The sequence below is a fragment of the Mustela erminea genome, chromosome 17 (genome assembly GCF_009829155.1).
Source record: "Mustela erminea isolate mMusErm1 chromosome 17, mMusErm1.Pri, whole genome shotgun sequence".
NCBI lineage: Eukaryota > Metazoa > Chordata > Mammalia > Carnivora > Mustelidae > Mustela > Mustela erminea.
Genome location: NC_045630.1, coordinates 7798437 through 7818390, shown reverse-complemented (window position 1 = coordinate 7818390; position 19954 = coordinate 7798437). Strand labels below are relative to the sequence as shown.

Genomic DNA, 19954 nt, shown 5'->3' with positions numbered 1-19954 from the left:
CGCCCACGCAGAGCGCCACCTGGTGGGTTCTGGAGGTAATGTCCGTGAGGGTGCCGGAGGGATGCGGGCTCTGCTCTTGGGTGGTCCCCTAGCATCACACAGTGTGGAGGTGGAGTCAGTGACAATCCTATTCCTGCATTTGGAACTCTGTTCGTTCCTTTCTCTGCTGGATTGGGCAATTGCCCAACGACTACATTTAGTCAAAAAAGACATTGTTGCAGACATTTCAAGAGGACTACCATGTCCTTTTGGGAAGAGCAAAGGATTCTTATCTACAAAAACGGTTAAAGTTTTTTTTTTTTTTTCCCCTTACTTGCTTTAAAATTTTGAGAAATTTCAGCCATACCAAACAGTGCACAGAATCCTGTAACCAGTGCTCACAGATTATCCATAATGGACAAGTATTAAGATTTTGTGAAACTGATGAACACGTCATCGTTTTTAACTGAAAGGAACAAAACAGGGTGCCTGGGTGGCTCAGTGGGTTAAGCGTCTGCCTTCGGCTCAGGTCGTGATCCCGGGGTCCTAGGATCGAGCCCCGCATTGGGCTCTCTGGTCGGCGGGGAGCCTGCTTCCTTTGTTTTCTGTTCTCCCTGCTTGTACGCTCGCTCTCTGTCTCCGACAAATAAATAAATAAATAAATAAATAAATAAAAGCTTTTAAAAACATAAAAAATAAACAAAACTTTCCATGTGAAGATGAAGTAAGTCGCTTGTATCTATTCCTAATTTTACTTCTCTTCCACTGACAATCACTATTGTCAATTTGGTAAATATCTTTATGATCAATTCTTTGTTGTTGTTGTTGTTTTAAAAAAACATACTTACTGAGTCCTATGCCAACCCCTGTTCTACTGCTATAGATAAAGAGAAAAATAAAACAGTCTCTATCCCCGAGGAGCTCAGAGTCTAGTGTGGGAGACAAACACCTCAAAACCGGTTGCAGTCCAGGGTGAGAAGGTTGAGGTCATCCCAGGGGCCATGGGTGCCCAGAGGAAGGAGGGACTGTCGAGGAATCGGGGAAGGCTTCCGAGAGGAAATGACGGTGGGCCAGACCTCACAGGATAAATGCACCTGCTGCCTCGAAATGACTGGGGAGGGACTTGAGAGCTGTGGAGAAGAGCTGAGCAGGGGTATGGGGTCATAAAGCAGAATTGAGCCCTCAGGGAAGATTGAAATGCCCAGCGCAGGGGACCTGGCCAGTGGTGTCGTTCTGCCCACACCTCTTTCTAGCTCAGAATCTCCGTCTCCTTCAGCTTTTTTTTTTGTTTTTCAATTCAATTAATTAACAGTAATGTATTATTTGTTTCAGGGGTATAGGTCTGTGATTCATTAGTCTTTTTTTTTTTTAAAGATTTTATTTATTTATCAGAGAGAGAGAGGGAGAGAGCGAGCACAGGCAGACAGAATGGCAGGCAGAGGCAGAGAGAGAAGCAGGCTCCCTGCTGAGCAAGGAGCCTGATGTGGGACTCGATCCCAGGACGCTGGGATCATGACCTGAGCCGAAGGCAGCCGCCCAACCAACTGAGCCACCCAGGCGTCCCAATGATTCATTAGTCTTATATAATACCCCATACTCCCTACAACTCATACCCTCCCCGATGTCCATCACCCAGCCACCCCATTCTTCCCACCTCCTTCCCCCCAGCAACCCTCAGTTTGTTTCCTATGATTAAGAGTCTCTTATGGTTTGTCTCTCTCTCTCTGTGGTTTTGTCTTGTTTTATTTTTCCCTTCCTTCCTCTCTGATCTTCTGCTTTGCATCTTAAGTACACGTATCAGTGAGATCATGTGATGATTGTCTTTCTCTTCATGGACTTATTTCGCTTGGCATAATACCCTCTAGTTCCATCCACATCATTGCAAGATTTCATTTGTTGATGGCTGCATAGTATTCCATTGTGTGTGTGTGTGTGTGTGTGTGTATATATATATATATATATATATACACACACACACACACACGCCACATCTTTATCCATTCATCCGTCAGTGGACATCTGGGCTCCTTTCCATAGTTTGGCTAGTGTGGACATTGCTGCTGTAAACATTGGGGTGCACATGCCCCTTCATTTATCATTCATTTCTTTATAGTTTGAAGATCTATTCAATTCAGTGAACATTTCTGACCTGCCATGTGCCAGGCACTGTTCTGGGTGCCTGAGATGCACTGGGGAACAAAATAGGTGCAAGTTTTTCCCTTCATGGAGTTTACGCCCTAACTAAGAGACACTTTTTTTTTTTTTTTTTTTTTTGCAATCATATAGTATATTGGAAGAGAAAAATGCATGGCTATAAGTAAAATTAGGGTAAAAAGGCATCTTTGATAAGGTGAGATTGGGCCAAGCCTTGCAGGAGATAAGGGAATTCGCCCAGTGGTTTCCAGGTGGGAGACCATCAGGGCAGAGAAGCCGGTGGTGGGACGTGCCTGGTGTCACTGAAGACTGGGCCGGGGGCCAGTGTGGCTGCGCTGGAGGGAGCAGGTGGGAGAGCCAAGGTGGACGTGACGAGGAGGGATGGTCCCGGAGACGGGGTCACGCGGAGCCCCTGGACTGTTGGAAGGTTGGCTTGAGCGGTAAATGGGACGCCCTTGCAGGGTCGCAGTCGACAGGTGACACACTTGCCCTGGCTGTGTTGAGAGCAGATTGGAGGGGCAGCAGGGGCACGGGGTAGGGGGGCAGTGACCACAGTCCTCCAAAGAGAGATGGTGTTGACCTTGACCAGAGTGATTGCAGGGTCAGGGGGAGAAGTGGTCCCATTCTGGAGGTGTTTGGAAAGGGGACCCAGATGAGTTTCTTATAGATTAAATTAGGAGCATCAGAGAAAGAAAGGCGTTAAGGGAGTTTCTCCCTTTTTTTGGTCTTTAATTGACGTGAAATTCACAGAACCTAAAAGGAGCCATTTCTAAGCCCACAGTCCAGTGGCGCTCAAGGCCTTCCTGGCATTGGGCAGTCACCACCGCTGTCCCCATCACACAGCCTCTCTGGAGCACCTCGGGGGCTCAGTTGGTGAAGCTTCTGCCTTCAGCTCGCGTCATGATCTCAGCGTCCCGGGATCGAGCCCCGCGTCGGGCCCCCTGCTCGGTGGGGAGCCTGCTTCTCCCTCTGCCTCTCCCCAACCCTGCCTCTCAGGCTCTCTCTTTCTCTCATCTCTCAAATAAATAAATAAAACCTCCCCCCCCAGCCCCCAAAATAAAACAAAAACAAAACAGCCTCACTTCATCCTCTACTTGGCCAAGCCCCTGGAGTCACTAACCTCCTCTCTGTCTCGAGATTTCCCTCTTGTGCATACTCAGTGTGAGGGGAATCCTGTAACAGGTACTGTGTGGTGTCTGGCTTCTTGCACTCACTCTGCGTTGTCAGGCTTCAGCGATGCTGTGGCCGGTGGTAACGCTTCATCCCCCGACGGCTGGGCAGCAGCTCATTGTACGGCCCTGCCGCATGTCGTTGACCCACTGGCTCACGGGTTGGACGTCACGTCATTTCTGCTTTTGTAGCTCTTGCAATGGGCTTGCCACAAATACTTGAATATGGGCATTTGTCTGAACATCTGTTGCCCGTTCTTTTGCGGATCTACATAGGAGTGGAAGTGCTAGACCATTTGGTAAAAAAAAAAATCATTGTAGCCTTGCAGTGAGTGTGACTCCAAAGTGTGTGGCCTGCAAGGATCGAGTTGCCATCATCGAGATGAAGAAGCCTGTGGGTGAACAATATTTCAGGCAAGTGGAGGTTGGGATGGCCGGAGCCATGCTCAGGTTGGTCCGGTTGATTTTGGGATCCTCTTGGACGTCCCCGTGGCATTGTTGCATCGACTTGGATGGACAAGTCCGGATCTAGCAAAGGAGGTTGGTGCCGGCGATGTCGTGTGGGAGTCGCTGGCGCTTAATTGCCATTTAAAGCTATGGGGCTGGAAGGTAGAGGGACAGGAAACCGAGGACCGACCCCAGAGGCGTCGCAAAATCAAGAGCTTGGGCCAAGGACCCACACGTAGACAAAGAAGGAACAGCAGCCAGGAAGTAGACAGAAAATCAGGAGCTTTGAGGTCCTCAGAGGCTGGGCGAAGGCTTTCAAGGCTCAGGTGTGATTAGACCTAAGTGTGGACATGAGGTCGGGTGACAGGGGCAGGGGGCAGGGGGTCATGGGCCGTGTCAGGGGACGGCAGACCCAGCATAGGTCATGCTTTCCAGGTTTCATTGCAGGAAGTAAAGAAATGACGAGGCGGCTGGTGAGGAAATGGCGAGCGGAGAAGGTCTTGTTCCTCTGGGAGTGGGAGGCGTTAGTAGCCTCCCTGCGCCGATGGCAGTGATTTGGTGTAGAGCAAACAAATGGACTCTTTCTTGTAGAAAAGGGGGGAATTCCAGATGAGAAGCCCTCGAGGGACCCCAAGAGGGGCTGCCTTTAAATAGCCTCAGGGCGCTTTCTCCCTGGGTGCCTGCGGGGAGGGGGCGGGAGATCGTCCGGGAGAGGGTGAGTGGGAGCCCGGGGGTCTGTGGACGTGCGGGAAGACCAAGGGTCCGAAGCTGAGCGTGCGAAGGGGCCAGACGGTGTGGGCAGTTGGGAGAGAGGCGAGACACGTGCAGCGGGTGGCCGAGTTGGCGGCGTGGAGACCGGTGCTCGGTGCTCGGGAGGCCCGGGGATCCCATGGACACGCAGGCGTGAGCGGAGGTTGGCCTTGCTGCGCAGGGCCAGGAGGGGAGAGGGGACGGTGGCATGTGTCCAGTGCTGGGGGACAAGCAGACGCGAGGAGGCAGGACAAGAAGGGCACGGACGAGAGGGCGCGTGGGAGCCTGAGGTCACCCCGCTTGGTTTTGATTTCCCGCTGGTGGTGCGGAGGAGAAGACCTCGGGGCTGAGACATGGTGTCGGGCTCTGTGATCCATGGGTCGCTGATCCTCGCGGGGAGGATCCTCCGCGGGAGCTGGGGTGGGGGAGGTGAAGAATCACTGGCAGAGAGAGTGAGAGAGAGTGAGAGGGAAAAGTAGAGGCTGCTGGTGGTGACATGGGAGCCGGTGGCTGAGGCCGAGTGGGGACTGTTGAGAGGGATGGTTCCAGGCAATGAGATGGCACAGCCCCGGGAGGTTCTCTTACCGTGAGATGACGCGTCCGTCATTAAACCCCAAGCAGCGACGGAGACATCATCACGGAGGGAAGGGAGAAGACAGCCGACCCGGGGGTCAGGGGACAGCGGGGCCCTTGAGACACCTATTGGGCGATCTCGTCTGATGGCATGAGATTGGGGCTGGAGCCTTTTTTTGGGAGAAGGGAGAGAGAACACATGGTTTCCGAGGGGCAGGGAGGGGGCGGGAGGGGCGGGAGGATGTCTCCTGCCTTCCTCAACCCTCGGCCCAGGGACCGAGAGGAAGACAACTTTGCCTAGAGAGGATGGTAGGGAGGGGGGCCCCGGGGGAGCCAGGTGTCTGTGGGGACCAGGAGGTGAAGGGAAGGTTCCGGAATAGGGGACATAATGCAGGAGAGTATCCAGATGGCACGGTGACCGTTTGTTATAGTAGATACCATAGATCTGGAAAATGTGTAATAGCTGTGATACGCACACATTATAGTATTGTTTTGTGCGTATACAGTTGTTGTTTTTTAAAGGCAGTGCGGCTGGAGAATCCAGTCCTTCTGACCGACTGTGGCTCTTTTCCTAAGTGCGTGACCTGTGATTTGGAGAATAAACAGCTGCGTTCTAAAATAAGACGCCGGCAGAGGCCCAGCACATAGGAGGCCTTCTGCGACTGTCTGTGGAATAAATTACTGTCATTCCATTAGGCTGAAGGAGGAGTTAGCAGAGACCTGGGATTTCTAAGGGAATGTTCCGTTCCCCCCAAGGGGGCTCATACCCCGTTAACCAGACATTTCCAGAGAACTGAATACGGCTCCGTGCTGGCACTACACAGGGCACTTAAGGTCCCTGCTTCTTCCCGGAGCTTCGGTTTAAACAGGGGCAAGTTCATGAGCATGAGGCTAGATTTTTGAATAAAGAGATTTGTGTGTGATTGAGATGTTTTTCCATTAGGCTCCCAAATATTATTTAAAATCTTATTCAGACGTCGGCTCATTTTTATTTATGTATAACTAGATCTTTGTAGAGCCTCACTGTACCCAAGGGACACAGCTTTGTGTGTGTGTGGGGGGGTGTATGTATGTGTCTGTGGTGTGTATAGATATGTGTGGCATATATATATATGTGTGTGGTATATGTGTGTGTCGTGTGTACATGTTTATTGTGTGTATTGTGTATGTGAGTGTGCTCTGATACCTGTGTGATGTGTATACATGCGTGTTGCGCATGTTGTACGTGTGTGCTGTATGTGTATATGTGCGCATATATTGTATGTTGTGTGTGTGCATATGTGTGTTGTGTGTGTTTCTTTGCGGAGGAACGGGCAGTGGACGAGGGAGGAAGGAGTCCCCTCTTCTTGTCCCCCCCCCCTTATGACTTGTGAAAGCCTGGGATGTTACTGGAAATTACGAAGTGCACTTCTGCCATAATTCACTAATCCCGTTTCTATAGATCGTAGAGTGCTTTTGGTTGAGTGAGTGGAATTTATTTATTTAAGTATGTGCAGAAAAAATAAGCAAGAGTGTTCTGGGCTTCTTTATGATGTTTTATTACAGATACTTCCTTTTCTGCAACACTCGGGATGTTATTGCTGTCCCCATTCAAACGCATTTATGGCAGGAATTAGACAGCCAAGACCTTGACCGCAGTGGCTAGTGGGGACGTTGGTCAGCTGAAGCCACGGGCTCCCTTGGAAGGGACAGCAGGCTCTTGGCTTCGGGTCTGTGTTCCACGTGGGATTGGAGGCTGGGAGGGGCCAGATCTTCTGATGTTTTCAAGAGAAACAAACCAAAAAACCCAAAAACAAACCAAAAAACTAGATTTCAAGGGAAACAAACCAAAAAACCCAAAAAACTAGATTTTAATGAGTTCTCATTTTTTAAATGTTGGAAACTAATTTCACTGTGTTTACAGTATGACAGAAACCAAAGATCTTCATTCCACAGGTGGCCTGCTTGAGACCTCTGATTTAGACTGTCCCCAAACATATGATAGCATTTAAGATGTTTAAGAACAGCCAGGATCACTCCAGACTGGGATTCCAAAGTGCAGACTGCATTGGGGTTTGTGCCCATACTGCGCACATGTCCCATCAACCCTAGGGCAGCATGGCCTGCAGGGCATGGAATGTTCTGGATGGGCTCTGTCCAACCCAGTAGCCTCTAGCCTCTAACACTGTGGGACCTTGGAAATGTGCCTGAGGTCATGGAGGCACTGCATTGTTAATTTTAGTTAATTTAAACTTCAATAGCCAAGCCTTCCTGCAAATTCTCATCCGCACAGAAGCCCAGCCTAGAGCTACTGAACAGAACCAAACCGAGAGACACTTTGATTCGCAAAATGATGTAAGGGAGAAAGGTGGGGTTGGTGGTGGTGGGGTCTGGGACAAAGTTTCATACCTCTAAATGTATGAAACGTCCAAGTCAAGCTGATACACTCTTAGGTAAGGTACGTTCCATCCTTCTATCCGGATGAGACTTTCTTTGTAACAGCCTAGGAGGCCAGGTTCCCATTTAGAATTCCTGGACTGTTGGGCCCCTGCCTCGGAGCGTGGTGGCATGGGCAGAGCTGGTCCCTCCGTCCCCACTCTGCCCCACTCATGGCCTGACCAGTGAGCCGGGGTAGAGTGGAACTTTACCTAACGGGAGAGCCAGCACCGCCGTCTTTGTGGATTTCTGTTCCTACTGCGTGTTCCGCCTGGTCCCCGTTTTGGCTACACCTGCCCCTGACTTGAGACCCTGTACCCAGCTTAGCAGACGTGCTGTGTGTATCACAGGTTCCCGCACTGATCTGGGTCTAGACCCACCCTCTGGGACCCGCACTAGGATCGGATTGACGCCTCTTGGGATCTCACGGAAGCCTCTCCCTCGTCGCCTCCAATTGGGGGATAATCACTTTGCTAAATGGGCGTGCGCTGAATTCCTTACAGGCAAATGAGAGCTGAACTTGACGGCTGCTTTTAAGGAGTGTTTAAGAACCCAAACAAGGAATGGGCACAGATGTGACTCCGGCCCGGGGTTAATAAGGAGAGTTCACTTCATTAAGCTGCTTATTTACCATCACGGAATCATCTTTGGCAATTTGCCTCGGGAGATGACGTTTCTTACTTGGGGCGATCATTTATGTCCAAAGAACTGGGCGGGCGAAGACCGATTACAGGTTGCTTTCATCCACAGGTAAATCAATCCAGTGAGCTCCGAGGGATTAAGGGCATTAGCTAAAAAAATCAGGGATCTTAATGCTGAGATGTGGACCTGGATTATCTTCATCGAAATAACATCTTTCAAATGATTTATAAAATCTGACAGTCAAGTAGGTGTGGGGGGAAAAGCCCATAGCCGTTGCCCTGTGTGCACACGTATTTGCAGGTGAACACCAGAGCAGGGTCCGTTGGACGGGGGCTTCGGAAGCTGATTTTGAACCACCGATTGCTCACGTTCTTTTCGGGTTGGAAGCATCTCCTCCAGGAGCTGGATGAAACCTGGTCACCGCTCCGGAAGCCAGAGAGCCCTGCCCTTGTTACACAGCAGCTCCCTCCTGTGGTGACAAGGGAGAACAGGCACCGAATCTGGGCCCCTTGGAGGAAGTCAAGATCCCAGGCACAGAACCCCGAGAACCCCCGCTCCTTAGCTGTCTCTCGAATTCAGGATTGTGGGTACAACAGGCTCCGTGTCCGCCGCTAGACCGTTCAGACCTTCATGTGATCGCTGTGTGTATGTGCTTGTTGCTCCGTTTCCTGGAGAACACTTGCATTGTCTCTGTGTCTCCTTAATTTCCTTCCTTCTCTAGTCACTATTCATGGTTAAACTGTCCCGTATGACTTCATAGCTCGTAAATAATACCGTGATCAAAGTTAGTGTCAGTATTTTGTTGTCGAAACATGTTGTCTTCTGGGTGACTGTTCTCGTGGTATAAATACTTGGCAAACCTGAGGGGTTTTAGGAAGTGATGGGTTCTTTTTCTCATTGCCGTGACCTAATTTTCCCTTTACCGACATCAGTTCTGGCTATTGAAACAGAAACCTTCGAAACATTATTAGAAGCTGAAGGACATCCCTACATGCTTTATGATTCCTAGACTGAGTAGGATTGCTTGAGATTAAATTTGAAAGCGCCTTCGTGCCCGTGTGCTTATTCCTAAGGGATCCAGCGATCCTGTGAACTTACCTCTAAGGGATCCAGCGATCCTGTGAACTTACCTCTAAGGGAACCAGTGATCCTGTGAACTTACCTCTAAGGGAGCCAGTGATCCCATTTGCTTATTTCTAAGGGATGTAGGAAACCCATTTGCTTCTTTCTTTTCTTTCTTTTTTTTTTTTTTAAAGATTTTATTTATTTATTTGACAGACTGAGATCACAAGTAGGCAGAGAGGCAGGCGGGGTGGGGGGGGGGGAAGCAGGCTCCTGGCTGAGCAGAGAGTCCAATGTGGGGCTCGATCCCAGGATCCTGAGATCACGACCTGAGCTGAAGGCAAGAGGCCTAAACCACTGAGCCACCCAGGCGCCCCCCCATGTGCTTATTTCTAAGGGATCTGGTAATCCGGTGTGCTTATTTCTAAGGGATCCTGTAATCTCTGGTCCATTCGAACTCTTGAAACCCTCCCTGTGGTTTCAAGAATTGGCTGCCTATGGGGCTGGTCAGGGGTGTGGATGAGGCCACATGTGTCCAAAGACAGAACAAACCCCTGAGGCAATGCAAGAGGATAGGGTTTGGGGGATAAAACTGGAAATAGGAGAATGGGGGAAGGATAAACAGTTGCCAACCCTTCTCGCTGCTCTTCTAAGGGGTGGACAGGCCTCATTCTGCTGCTGTGGAATAATCGGGAGTCTGATGCCCTTCATTTCCTCTGGGATCTTACCCACAGGGGATCGTGGCCACAGGGACGGGGCGGGGGGGGGGGGGGCGTGGCGCCTGCGGGAGCTTCCCGTCTCTCCTGGCTCCTTTATTTATTTATCTGTTAATTATTTTTATTCATGCAGGTCCGGTATTTCACATACTGACCAGTGAATAGCAAGCCCTCTTTGGAGGGAGGTAGTCTCATTTCTGTGGGCTTCTCGTATACATTTTACATATCTTTAAAGGATGTAATAAAGGATTCATAAAGAAGATAAAATGGATTGGCTCCATTCAGAAAACACTGAATGTAAGAGTATAGCTGTTTGTACACCTGTGTAAGAGAATTTCTCTTTTTTTCACCTTCCAAAACCCAACATGGCAGCCGCTTTACTGGAATTTATAGTAAGTGAGGAAGGAAAGGCAGGTGCACAGTTTAGCAGTTAAGAGCTGCTTCTGCTTATTGGCGCTATTATTTTCATGCATCCTGGCCTGAGCTTTGACCGCCACCTGCCTCTTCTGTGCGCTAGCTGTGTGGCTGAATCCTTCCGAGAGAGAGAGACATTTTAAAGCCATAAAGTGTTGTCAAAACATAGGAGGAACCCAAAGAGCCCAACGGTTTCCTGTGACTGAGCAGACGCGGCTAGATTTAAAGCATCTTGGCAGAGATATGGTCCCTGCATGTGAAGAACTTCTAGTCTATTTTGTAGGATAAAGCTCTGCTTCATGGACTCCTTTGATGCGCCAAGAACTTTGCTTCCCGCCTGTTTGGATCGGACAGCGCGACAGTGGACGGTGTAGCCTGGGCTTAGGTCCTGGGTTTGGTCCTGGGCGCACTTTGCAGACTCCGGCCCGTTACAGGGCGGTCGCGACCCTAATGTCCCCCGGGGCTCGCCGGTGTGGCCTCTCCCTCTCCTCTCTGATGGATGGGAAGAGGGGCGGCTCTGCTCAGCTCGGAGGTGTGCGGAAGCTGGCAGACTGCCTGCGTTCCCTGGGGTCAGCTTGAGCTCCCGCTATAATTTCATCCCAGAAAGCCACACGCCCCATCAGAGAGGGAGGGGGAGGGAGGCAGGGAGGAGGGGAGGGAGATCTAATGGAACGTAGCAGCCTTTGGTATTTGCTTAAAATGCTAAACAAGAGACCCGGGTCTTTAAGAGCAGGTTCTCAGGGAAATTCTGGAATTGCAAGCTGCAGCCCTTTCTCCCTGCGCTGGGTTTGGCTGTTTTCCAAAGCATCGAGGCCAGCGATTGAGGGACTGAAATATAATCAGTGGTGGCACATTTGCACCACACGAAACATTCTCTGCCTTCAAAGCCTCCAGTGGCTGTGGGACCGGCTCACCGGCAACAGCTCTTGCCTGCTGGCCTCTGCAGGGAGGGAAGATTGGATCACAATGGTAAGAACCTCCAGAGTTTTCTGCGGAGCTGGTTTGGGACCTGGCATCTGCCTGTGGCAACAGCTGTGGGTAGCAGGAGGCTGAACTTGAGCTCGGGGGTGCTTTCAGTGTCTTCCTAGAAAGGGCAGGGACCCCCCTCCCCTGTTGGCCCCAAAACCCTGACTTTTGGGAAAAATGATTCAGAGCCTCGTAATGAATAAGGACCATTTGCTGGGCTGTAGCAAGGAGGGACGGTCCAGTGGTGACCTCAGACGTGAGCCCCGATGAACGCAGCCGCTCGTGCGCGCTCGTCCTCTGGACGCAGCTGTAATGGCCAGGAGGCTGCCTTCCAGAAGTGATTGCTTTGCTCTCTCGGTATTTTCGTGCGGGGCTACAAACCCGTTCATTTGGAAGCAGCTCTCTTGCCCGACGAGTGAAATGTCACCGTTCTGCAAGTGTCCCTGTCGATGGGAGGCATTGGCACTAGTTACCCATGACTAGAGCAAACTTCTGAGTGATTTCTTTTTTTTTTTTTTCTTTCCTTCCAAACTGTCATTCCCGCACAGCGGCCAGAGGGGCCCAGGTTCTAAAACAAAGTGTAAGTGACTTTGTTTGGAGGAAGTCTGTTGGATTGGCCCTGGCAGAGCGAACATTGCCCGGGGGGAGGCATGCCTTTCTGGGAGCGTGAGGTCTCTGGACGGGGGGCAGGGTGGCCCCCGGGGGGAGGGGTGGGCCGAGCCCCTGGGTCCCCGCGCATTTCCTTTAAGGAATCCAGCGACGAAGGACATGGGTAATAATAAGATTATATAACATTTAAGAGAAAATATAACCTATTACTGTGTAGAGAGAATGCCTGAAATACATTTATTTGACTGCACAGCTGATGTGTGGGACACGATTATTCCGTTTATAATCCAGATGAATGAAGAGAGTGCTGATGAGGGATACGGGAATTTTTAGAAGTCAGTCTGCCTCTCCAACCAGTCAGAAAGGGGGACACTGGGAACCAGACTGATGAGACTTGCATTTCACTTCCTGCCCTCACCCTCCAGCCTCGATCACTCGCTCAGGAGCGGACAGACCGTGGAAACGGTCACAAAGCTCAGGGTCCGACGGTTCCCTCCTTAGTTGACGGGCTAGGAGGTCTTCTAACCCGGGGAGATGTCACATGAAAGAACCACCTATTCGTCCTTGCCCAGCAGGGTGGGTAACCAACCATCAGCTTCCCCGGCAGGAGGATTAAAGGGGCTCCTTAGTGCTTTCGAGTGTTTTGCCTCAATTCTGGAGGCATAGTAATTCTTTAACTTTTTTTTTTTTTTTTTAAGGATTTTATTTATTTATTTGACAGAGAGAGAGAAAGAGAGAGACAGTAAGAGAGCACCAGCAGGGGGAGCGGGAGAGGGAGAAGCAGGCTTCCGGCCGAGCAGGCAGCCGATGCGGGGCTCGATCCCAGGACCCTGGGATCATGACCTGAGCTGAAGGCAGACCCTTAATGACAGCCACCTAGGCGCCCAGTTCTTTCCTTTTTATTAGCCTGAGGGCGTTCCTTTAAGGATTAAAAAGGACCGAGCTCTAATGCAGGTGGGGTCCCTGCAGGCATCCTCGAAGCCTGGGCGCGAGCTGAAGCGTAGCGACAATCTTGTACGATATTCAGGGAGACGACAAGGAGCCTGCCAGGGACGGACTCACTTAATTGCAGTAGCACAACCTAAGGAAGGTATGTGGGCCTCTTTTTTGGATGGCGGGAAAAAAGTTGGGAACATTACCCAGTTGTGCATTGAAATGAAACCTTTGGTCTAATTGAGCTTTTCCAATCTCTAACTGAGAACACTGAAGCGGTCATGGTGCTGTAGGGCAGACGGTCTAACCAGCCGGCTTTTGCAAAGGGAGCTGTGCCTCCCCTTCCTTCTAGTGAGAACTCCGTCCAGAGAGCAGGGGGTTGGCCAACGGGTCTTTGATGGTCTAGGTTAGATTTTTCAAGAAGTCCCTCCATGAGGACGAGGAAACCCGTCGTGTTTCTTATCGTGCAGATGTGGTCAGTTACCTTGCTTATCGGAGAGAAGGGACAGTCATTGTGTTTCAAACCCTCCTTACTAGATCAGGAGCGTGTTGGGACTTGCTGGGCGGTCCACCAAGTAACTCGGCCCGCCACGGGCTCAGATCGCCTGTTTTCATTTTATTTACAGATCGGAAGAAAATGCAGAGTTAAATCCATCCCACAGAATTGCAAACCACTTTAAGTTATTTCCAAGCAAAGGAAATGTGTGAATGCTTTCCAGGAATATGTTACAAATATTGAGGTTGTTTCTGCTACGTGCCAAGTGTTTTAAATGCTTTAATACTCCCCATCCTTCTTTTTAAACAGATATTATTATGATGATTATGATTACCATTGTGCTGAGATAAGGTACAGAGAGACGTTAAATATTTGCTAAAGACACACAGCTAGGCAAAAGTAGTATGAGGGTAGGAACAATTACAAGGTCCTTCCTTCTTTTTTTTTTTTTTAAATTAATTAATTTATTTTAGAGAGAGAGAGGGCATGAGTGCTAAGGGCAGAGGGAGAAGGAGAGAATCTGAGGCAGACTCCACGCTCAGCACGGAGCCTGACACGGGGCTCTATCCACAGCCCCGAGATCAGGGCCTGAGCCCAAACCACGGGTCGGACGCTCAACCAACAGAGCCCTGCCCATACCAGGCACCCCTCTGGGCCCTTATTCCCTAAGCCACCTCATCCTCCAACCTTTTAAGGTCTGGAGGAAGGTAAGCCAAGCCAACACTTCGATGACCAGCCTTTAAAGCTTCAAATAATCTTTGACACTTCTCTTCCTCACATCCAATACGCTCCCGGGACAGGTCTGTTCTTTCTTGGTGTCCTCTGGTTGGACGCAAATCTTGTCATTTGATTCTTATGTTTCCACTGTGGCCAGCTTCCCTTCAACAGTTCCCTTCATCTGGGACAGGGTCTAATGTTATGGAAAGAGGATTTATTTATTTTTTTTAAGATTTTATTTATTTATTTGACAGACAGAGATCACAGGTAGGCAGAGAGGCAGGCAGAGGGGGAGGGGGAAGCAGGCTCCCTGCTGAGCAGAGAGCCCGATGCGGGGCTCGATCCCAGGACCCTGAGATCATGACCTGAGCTGAGGGCAGAGGCTTAACCCACTGAGCCACCCAGGTGCCCCATGGAAAGAGACCTGGAGCTCCATTTCTCTGTTCCCCACCTCTTTGTGTGGTTTGGGGGCAGTGATTTTTTTTTTTAAACTCCTTGACAGTTACTGTTCTTGTTTGCAAAATGGGACTCATGATTCTTACCACTGTTGGATCTCGGTAATCATTGCCTTAACGTTTGTGTAAAGTTGGATGTCCGATTAGGCCGAAGATCATGGTGGGGAGATGAATTGTGAGGAAGCTTTTGAAATTATCGGAGTTCAAGGCGATCAGGGTTTCCGGGAGGATGGCGGCGAGAAAATGAAAAAGAATCCGAGCAGGAGGACAGACGCATGAACCATGAACGGTTCACCTGTGCAGGCCACGGATTGGATGTGAACTTGAGAAAGGGAAACGCAGCCTCTCCCGTGAAGCAACAGACTCGACAAGAGGGAGGGAAAGTCACGGGACTGTAGTTCCTCCGCCACCAGGCATGACGCTTTGTACCCTATAGGTTGTGTGTGTTGTGAAAGGAATAAAGAAGACACCCATCGAGGAAGCAAAAGTAGGAGAGTCAGAACATATAAACCGATGACTTTTGTAGCCTGTCACCTGAAGTCCAGGGGTGTATTTAGAGGTGAGGGACAGGGTAGCGTGTTCTGGGACAAATGCGGAGGCCTGGGTTGCTAAGTGTCCTTTCGGTTTTGTTCCTGAAGAGAAGAAGGTGGGTTCAGAGGGTCAGGGGAGGGGACGTGTGCCTGCACCCAGACACATAGATCCGAAGGTTTTGGAAGTTTGAAGGTGACCTGTGGAGGGCTCACCGGAGGTAGCTGGAAATGACTAATGATTTCAGGGCCGGGTTCTTGATAACGGATGACCTAGCAGCACGTTGATAAGATGAATGGAAAGATATGGAAGAACACGAGTGGATAAAAAAGCCCCCTTCCCTCAAAAAAAAAAAAAAAAAAAGCACACAGAATAGAAGTATTTCATTAATTAGAATAGGTAGGATAAATTGTCAGGAAGGGGGGTATTTTGATGCACAGTTTCAGCGTGTCGGTTGGCTGTGAGTCTCTCCTTGAAGAGTGTGTCAGGAGCATTAAAAATTATAAATTGTCCTACCAGGGATGTAATGAAGACGAATCGTTCCTTTTGTGCTTTCTGTGGTCTTGTGCAAAGGAGCTGCCTTTGATGGGTTCAGGGAAGTGCAGAGCTGAAAATAAGCAAACGTGAGCTCCGTTCTGGTTTCATCCCGTTGGTCAGCCTCATGGGTCCAGATGGTTCACGTTGGATGCTGGACCGGTCCCGTCTGGCGAAAAGACGTAAGAGCAGGTGGATATGGCATGGTGGGTAAAACACCACAGAAGTCGTTGCCGATCAAGCCTCATGTTGACTGTGAAATCAGTGTGAGAGAGGAAGACCTAGGATAAAGAGACTAATTAGCTGGGTAACCTAGAAATTAAATAGGTTCCTGGGAGGAGATACTCCTTGGGGAGATGCTCAGAGGGTTACGGGAGAAATGGGATAGTTCAGGTTGTTAGCCTTAAATGCAAATTTAAATGTTCTCGTGTAAACGTGCACATGAGAATGGCACGAAGATCCTCCTATGTATGTCCGGTCCTGGCTGTATCTGGTACTCGGGCTGAGCTTACGACAGGCAGGCTCACGCTCCCCACTGTCTGCTTCTCTGACTTCTGCCCTTCCCATCGGTATTCCCAGATGCCTGTTAGTTTTTTCCCCTCCTCTCTTACTTCCTGTCTTACTCTTGGGAATTAGCAATCCAGTATGTGGATTGGCTGCCCAGACATCCCAGACCCCTGAGGATTTTTCGGTCGATGAAGGGCTCAGACTCCCCCAAAACCCACCACCCTGAGTCAGCCCCTCATCCTTGGCCGTGGCCCCACCCAGAAGGGCAAGTGTATTTGGAGGCATTGGTGTTTGGATTCTGAAATTCCGTGTTTGGATTTAAAACACGTTTTATAAAAGTACTTGGGTTAATTTCCTTATGTGGCTAGTTACTGTGTTTATTTCGGTTTCAGTAGGGAAATCGAAATATAAGGAAGCATGTATGGACAAGTTTTAGGAAGTGGGCCAAGTCTCTGTAGAGAGAAGGGAGAAATCAACACCAGTACCTACTTAATCAGTCTCTTTAATTAATTGTTACTCTGTTTCTATATGATTTGTATGTTTCCGACCATGACTGATGAATCAGTTCTTGCAAAGTGTGGTTCATCGGCTTTGGGTGTTTCTCGGGCAGACTACGTTGTAATATGTCGCCACACCTAAGACCTGCCCGGTTTGTATTCATGGAACACAGAAGTTCTTTGTAAAACTGTGTTTATAACGTAGGTCTCGTGACCCTGGAAAAGGTGAATACTGTTTACCCAGTCTGGGACTTAGCACTGCCTGGTAAGCTTGTGTGAAAGTGCATTGACATGGAGTGGATGAATTTTTAAAATGGACTGAATTGGTTCTGAGAATGTGTTTCCTCTCCCCCGTTCTCTCCTTCCTCTCCTTGGAGTACTGATTTACTTAATCAAGGGGTTTTAAGTAAGAATCTTTACTCAAGTGTAACTTCCGAACGGAAAAAGTGCATAAATCATAGTTGTATAAGGCGTATTTCTGCAAAATGAGCACAGTCTTGCAATTAGCACCCATTCAAAGAACAGACCGTCCCCGGCACCGGAAGCCCCTTTATCCCGCCTTCGTGATCTTGACTTAGAGCCCCCAAATCAAGTTTTACTTATTTTTTAAGCTTATATACCCTCATTCCTAAACTTCTCTTAGATCTCTGTGCATGGGTAGGGAGAGAGGAGTGTGCTCACCGCACTGAACGGTGGGGGATAATTCCACGTTTTCTTCTTCATTCTTTTCCTTACTTCAACGGTGTTCTTTATAAAAACGAGCATATGCCATTTACAGAAAACACATAAGCAATTTTTAGAAGAAACTGTGTTGCCTCAAAGTAAGCCTTTGAAACATTTTATCATGGGCAGAAGTCAGGACGTTTTTCAAGTCCCTTGGAGGGCAAGTCAATCTGAGGCTTTCTGTGGTCTCGTTGGAGATTCTTTGAATGTCAGTAAGAGGAGACAGGCAAAACCTTTCACTCTCACTTCTCACTGCGGCTTAAGGAGCTGTTACAAGTACTAGAAACTGTTGTAAACAGCAATATAAATTACAAATGGCAAAGGTTAAAATTTGTCGCAAGTTAATTGTCTGTATATCTTTGCAAGGCATAAGTCTGATCAGAATTAATAGTCTTGTTAGGATTTTTTTTTTTTCTTATTAGGATTTTCACATTGAGCTGATGTTTCAACTTTAGCTGAGTTGCCATGAACAAGTGTAATTTCCTGCGGGGCCCGAAGGAAGGTGGGTTTCGTGGTCCCCCTGCCTTACGTGGCCAACCATGTCCCCTGGGACAATGATGTCTGCCTGACCCGTTTTTTCACAGAGCTTCCTATTACTTTCAAATGCGTCAAAGTAATATACTCTTATGCACTGTAAAGTCAGGAAATCTAAATTCTGGTTTTGTGTTCAGGGAAGACAGAGCAGAGCACTGACCCAAACTCTACAGGTAGCCTGACATGTAATTGAGAAAACTAAGACAAAGGCACTTTTGTTGCGGGGATTAGTAATTCGACTTCCTTGCTGGTTATGAGTCTGTTCAAGTTGTCTAGTTCTTCCTGTTTCAGTTTTGGTAGTTTTGATGTTTCTAGGAAAATTTTCAAGATATTTATTTATTTATTTATTTATTTATGAGAGAGAGAGAGCGAGCGAGCACGAGTGCACACAAGCAGGGGGAGCCACAGGCAGAGGGAGAAGCAGACTCCCTGCTGAGCAGGGAGCCTGATGCAGGACTCGATCCCAGGACCCTGGGACCATGACCTGAGCTGAAGGCAGATGCTTAACGAGCTGAGCCACCCAGCCATCCCTGTTTCCAGGAATTTATCTGTTTCTTCCACATTGTCCAATTTGGTGGCGTTTAAGTTTTCATAATTTTCTCTTGTAATTGCTTGAATTTCTGTGGTGTTGGTTATTTCTCCTCCCTCATTTGTGATTTGATTTATCTGGGTCCTTTCTCTTTTCTTTTTTTTTTTTTTTTAAAGATTTTATTTATTTATTTGACAGGGAGAGATCACAAGTAGGCAGAGAGGCAGGCAGAGAGAGAGGAGGAAGCAGACTCCCTGCTGAGCAGAGAGCCCGATGCGGGACTCGATCCCAGGACCCTGAGATCATGACCTGAGCCGAAGGCAGCGGCTTAACCCACTGAGCCACCCAGGCACCCCTCCTTTCTCTTTTCTTTTTAATAAGCCTGGCTAGAGGTTTATCAATTTTATTAATTTTTTAAAAAGAATCAGGTCCTGATTTCACTGATCTGTTTTATTATGGTTTTTGTTTCCGTATCATTTATTTCTGGTCTAATCTTTACTGTTTCTTTCCTTCTTCTGATTTTGGGTTTTGTTTGTTGTTCTTTTTCTAGCTCCTTTAGATGTGAGATTAGATTGTTTTTTTTTCTGAGATTTATGCTTCTCGAGGTAGGCCTATAGTGCTATATATGCTTCCCTCTTAGGACCACTTTTGTTGTAACCCAAACTTTTGTACCGTTATGTTTTCATTTTCATTTGTTCTTTAACCTCCTTTTATTTGTGGTCTTTCCAGATTTTTTTCTTGTGGTTGACTTTAGTTCCCTCGCAATTATGGTCAGAGAAGGTGCATGGTAAGACTTTAGTCTGTATTTGTTGAGGTCTCTTTTGTGACCTAATTTTGTGGTCTGTTCTGGAGAATGTTCAATGGGCACTTGAAAAGAATGTGTATCCTGCTGTTTTAGGGTGGAGTGTTTGGAATATATTTGTTAATGTATATTCTGGCCCAGTGTGTCATTCGAAGCCATTGTTTCCTTGTTGATTTCCTGTTTAGGTGATCTCTCCATTGATGAACATGATGCAAAAATTCTCAATAAAATAATAGCAAACTGAATCCAATAATACACTTAAAAAAAAAATCGTTCACCACAGTTGAGTGGGATTTGTTCCTCGTTTGCAAGAGTGGTTCATTATTCACAATTCAATCAATGTGATACATTGCATTAACAAAAGAAAAGATCAGAATCATATGATGATTTCAGTAGATGCAGAAAAAGCACTGGACAAAATACAACATCCATTCATGTTAAAAACCCTCAACAAAGTAGGCTTAGAGGGACTATACGTCCACATAATGAAGGCCGTATATGCAAAACACACAGTTGATATCATCCTAGATGGGGAAGAACTGAGACTTTTCCTTGATGGTCAGAAACAAGGCAGGGTTGTGCACTCTCCCCACTGTTGTTTAACATAGTACTAGAAGATGTAGTCATCCAGATTGGCATGGAAGAAGTAAAACTTTAACTATTTGCAGATGACATGATACTCTCTATAGAAAATCTTAAAGGTACCACCAGAAAACTGCTAGAACTGATAAATAAATTCAATAAAGTCACAGGATACAAAACCAATGTACAGAAATCTGTTACATTTCTAAACATCAATAATG

At 48.1% G+C, this 19954-nt stretch overlaps 1 protein-coding gene across 2 annotated transcripts in view; it reads left to right on the top strand.

The window, feature by feature from the left end:
* The window catches only part of PLD5 (phospholipase D family member 5), a 394554-nt gene that overhangs the window by 48809 nt on the left and 325791 nt on the right, over positions 1–19954 (top strand). Inside the window, exon 1 of one of the 2 annotated variants that reach the window (XM_032317255.1) lies at positions 10603–11290. The exons of the other annotated variant lie outside the window; for it this stretch is intronic. Coding sequence (XP_032173146.1) covers positions 10988–11290 — 303 coding nt within the window. The 5' untranslated portion in view covers positions 10603–10987. Of the gene's footprint in view, positions 1–10602; positions 11291–19954 lie in introns of those variants that run through there. 2 annotated transcript variants of the gene reach the window in all.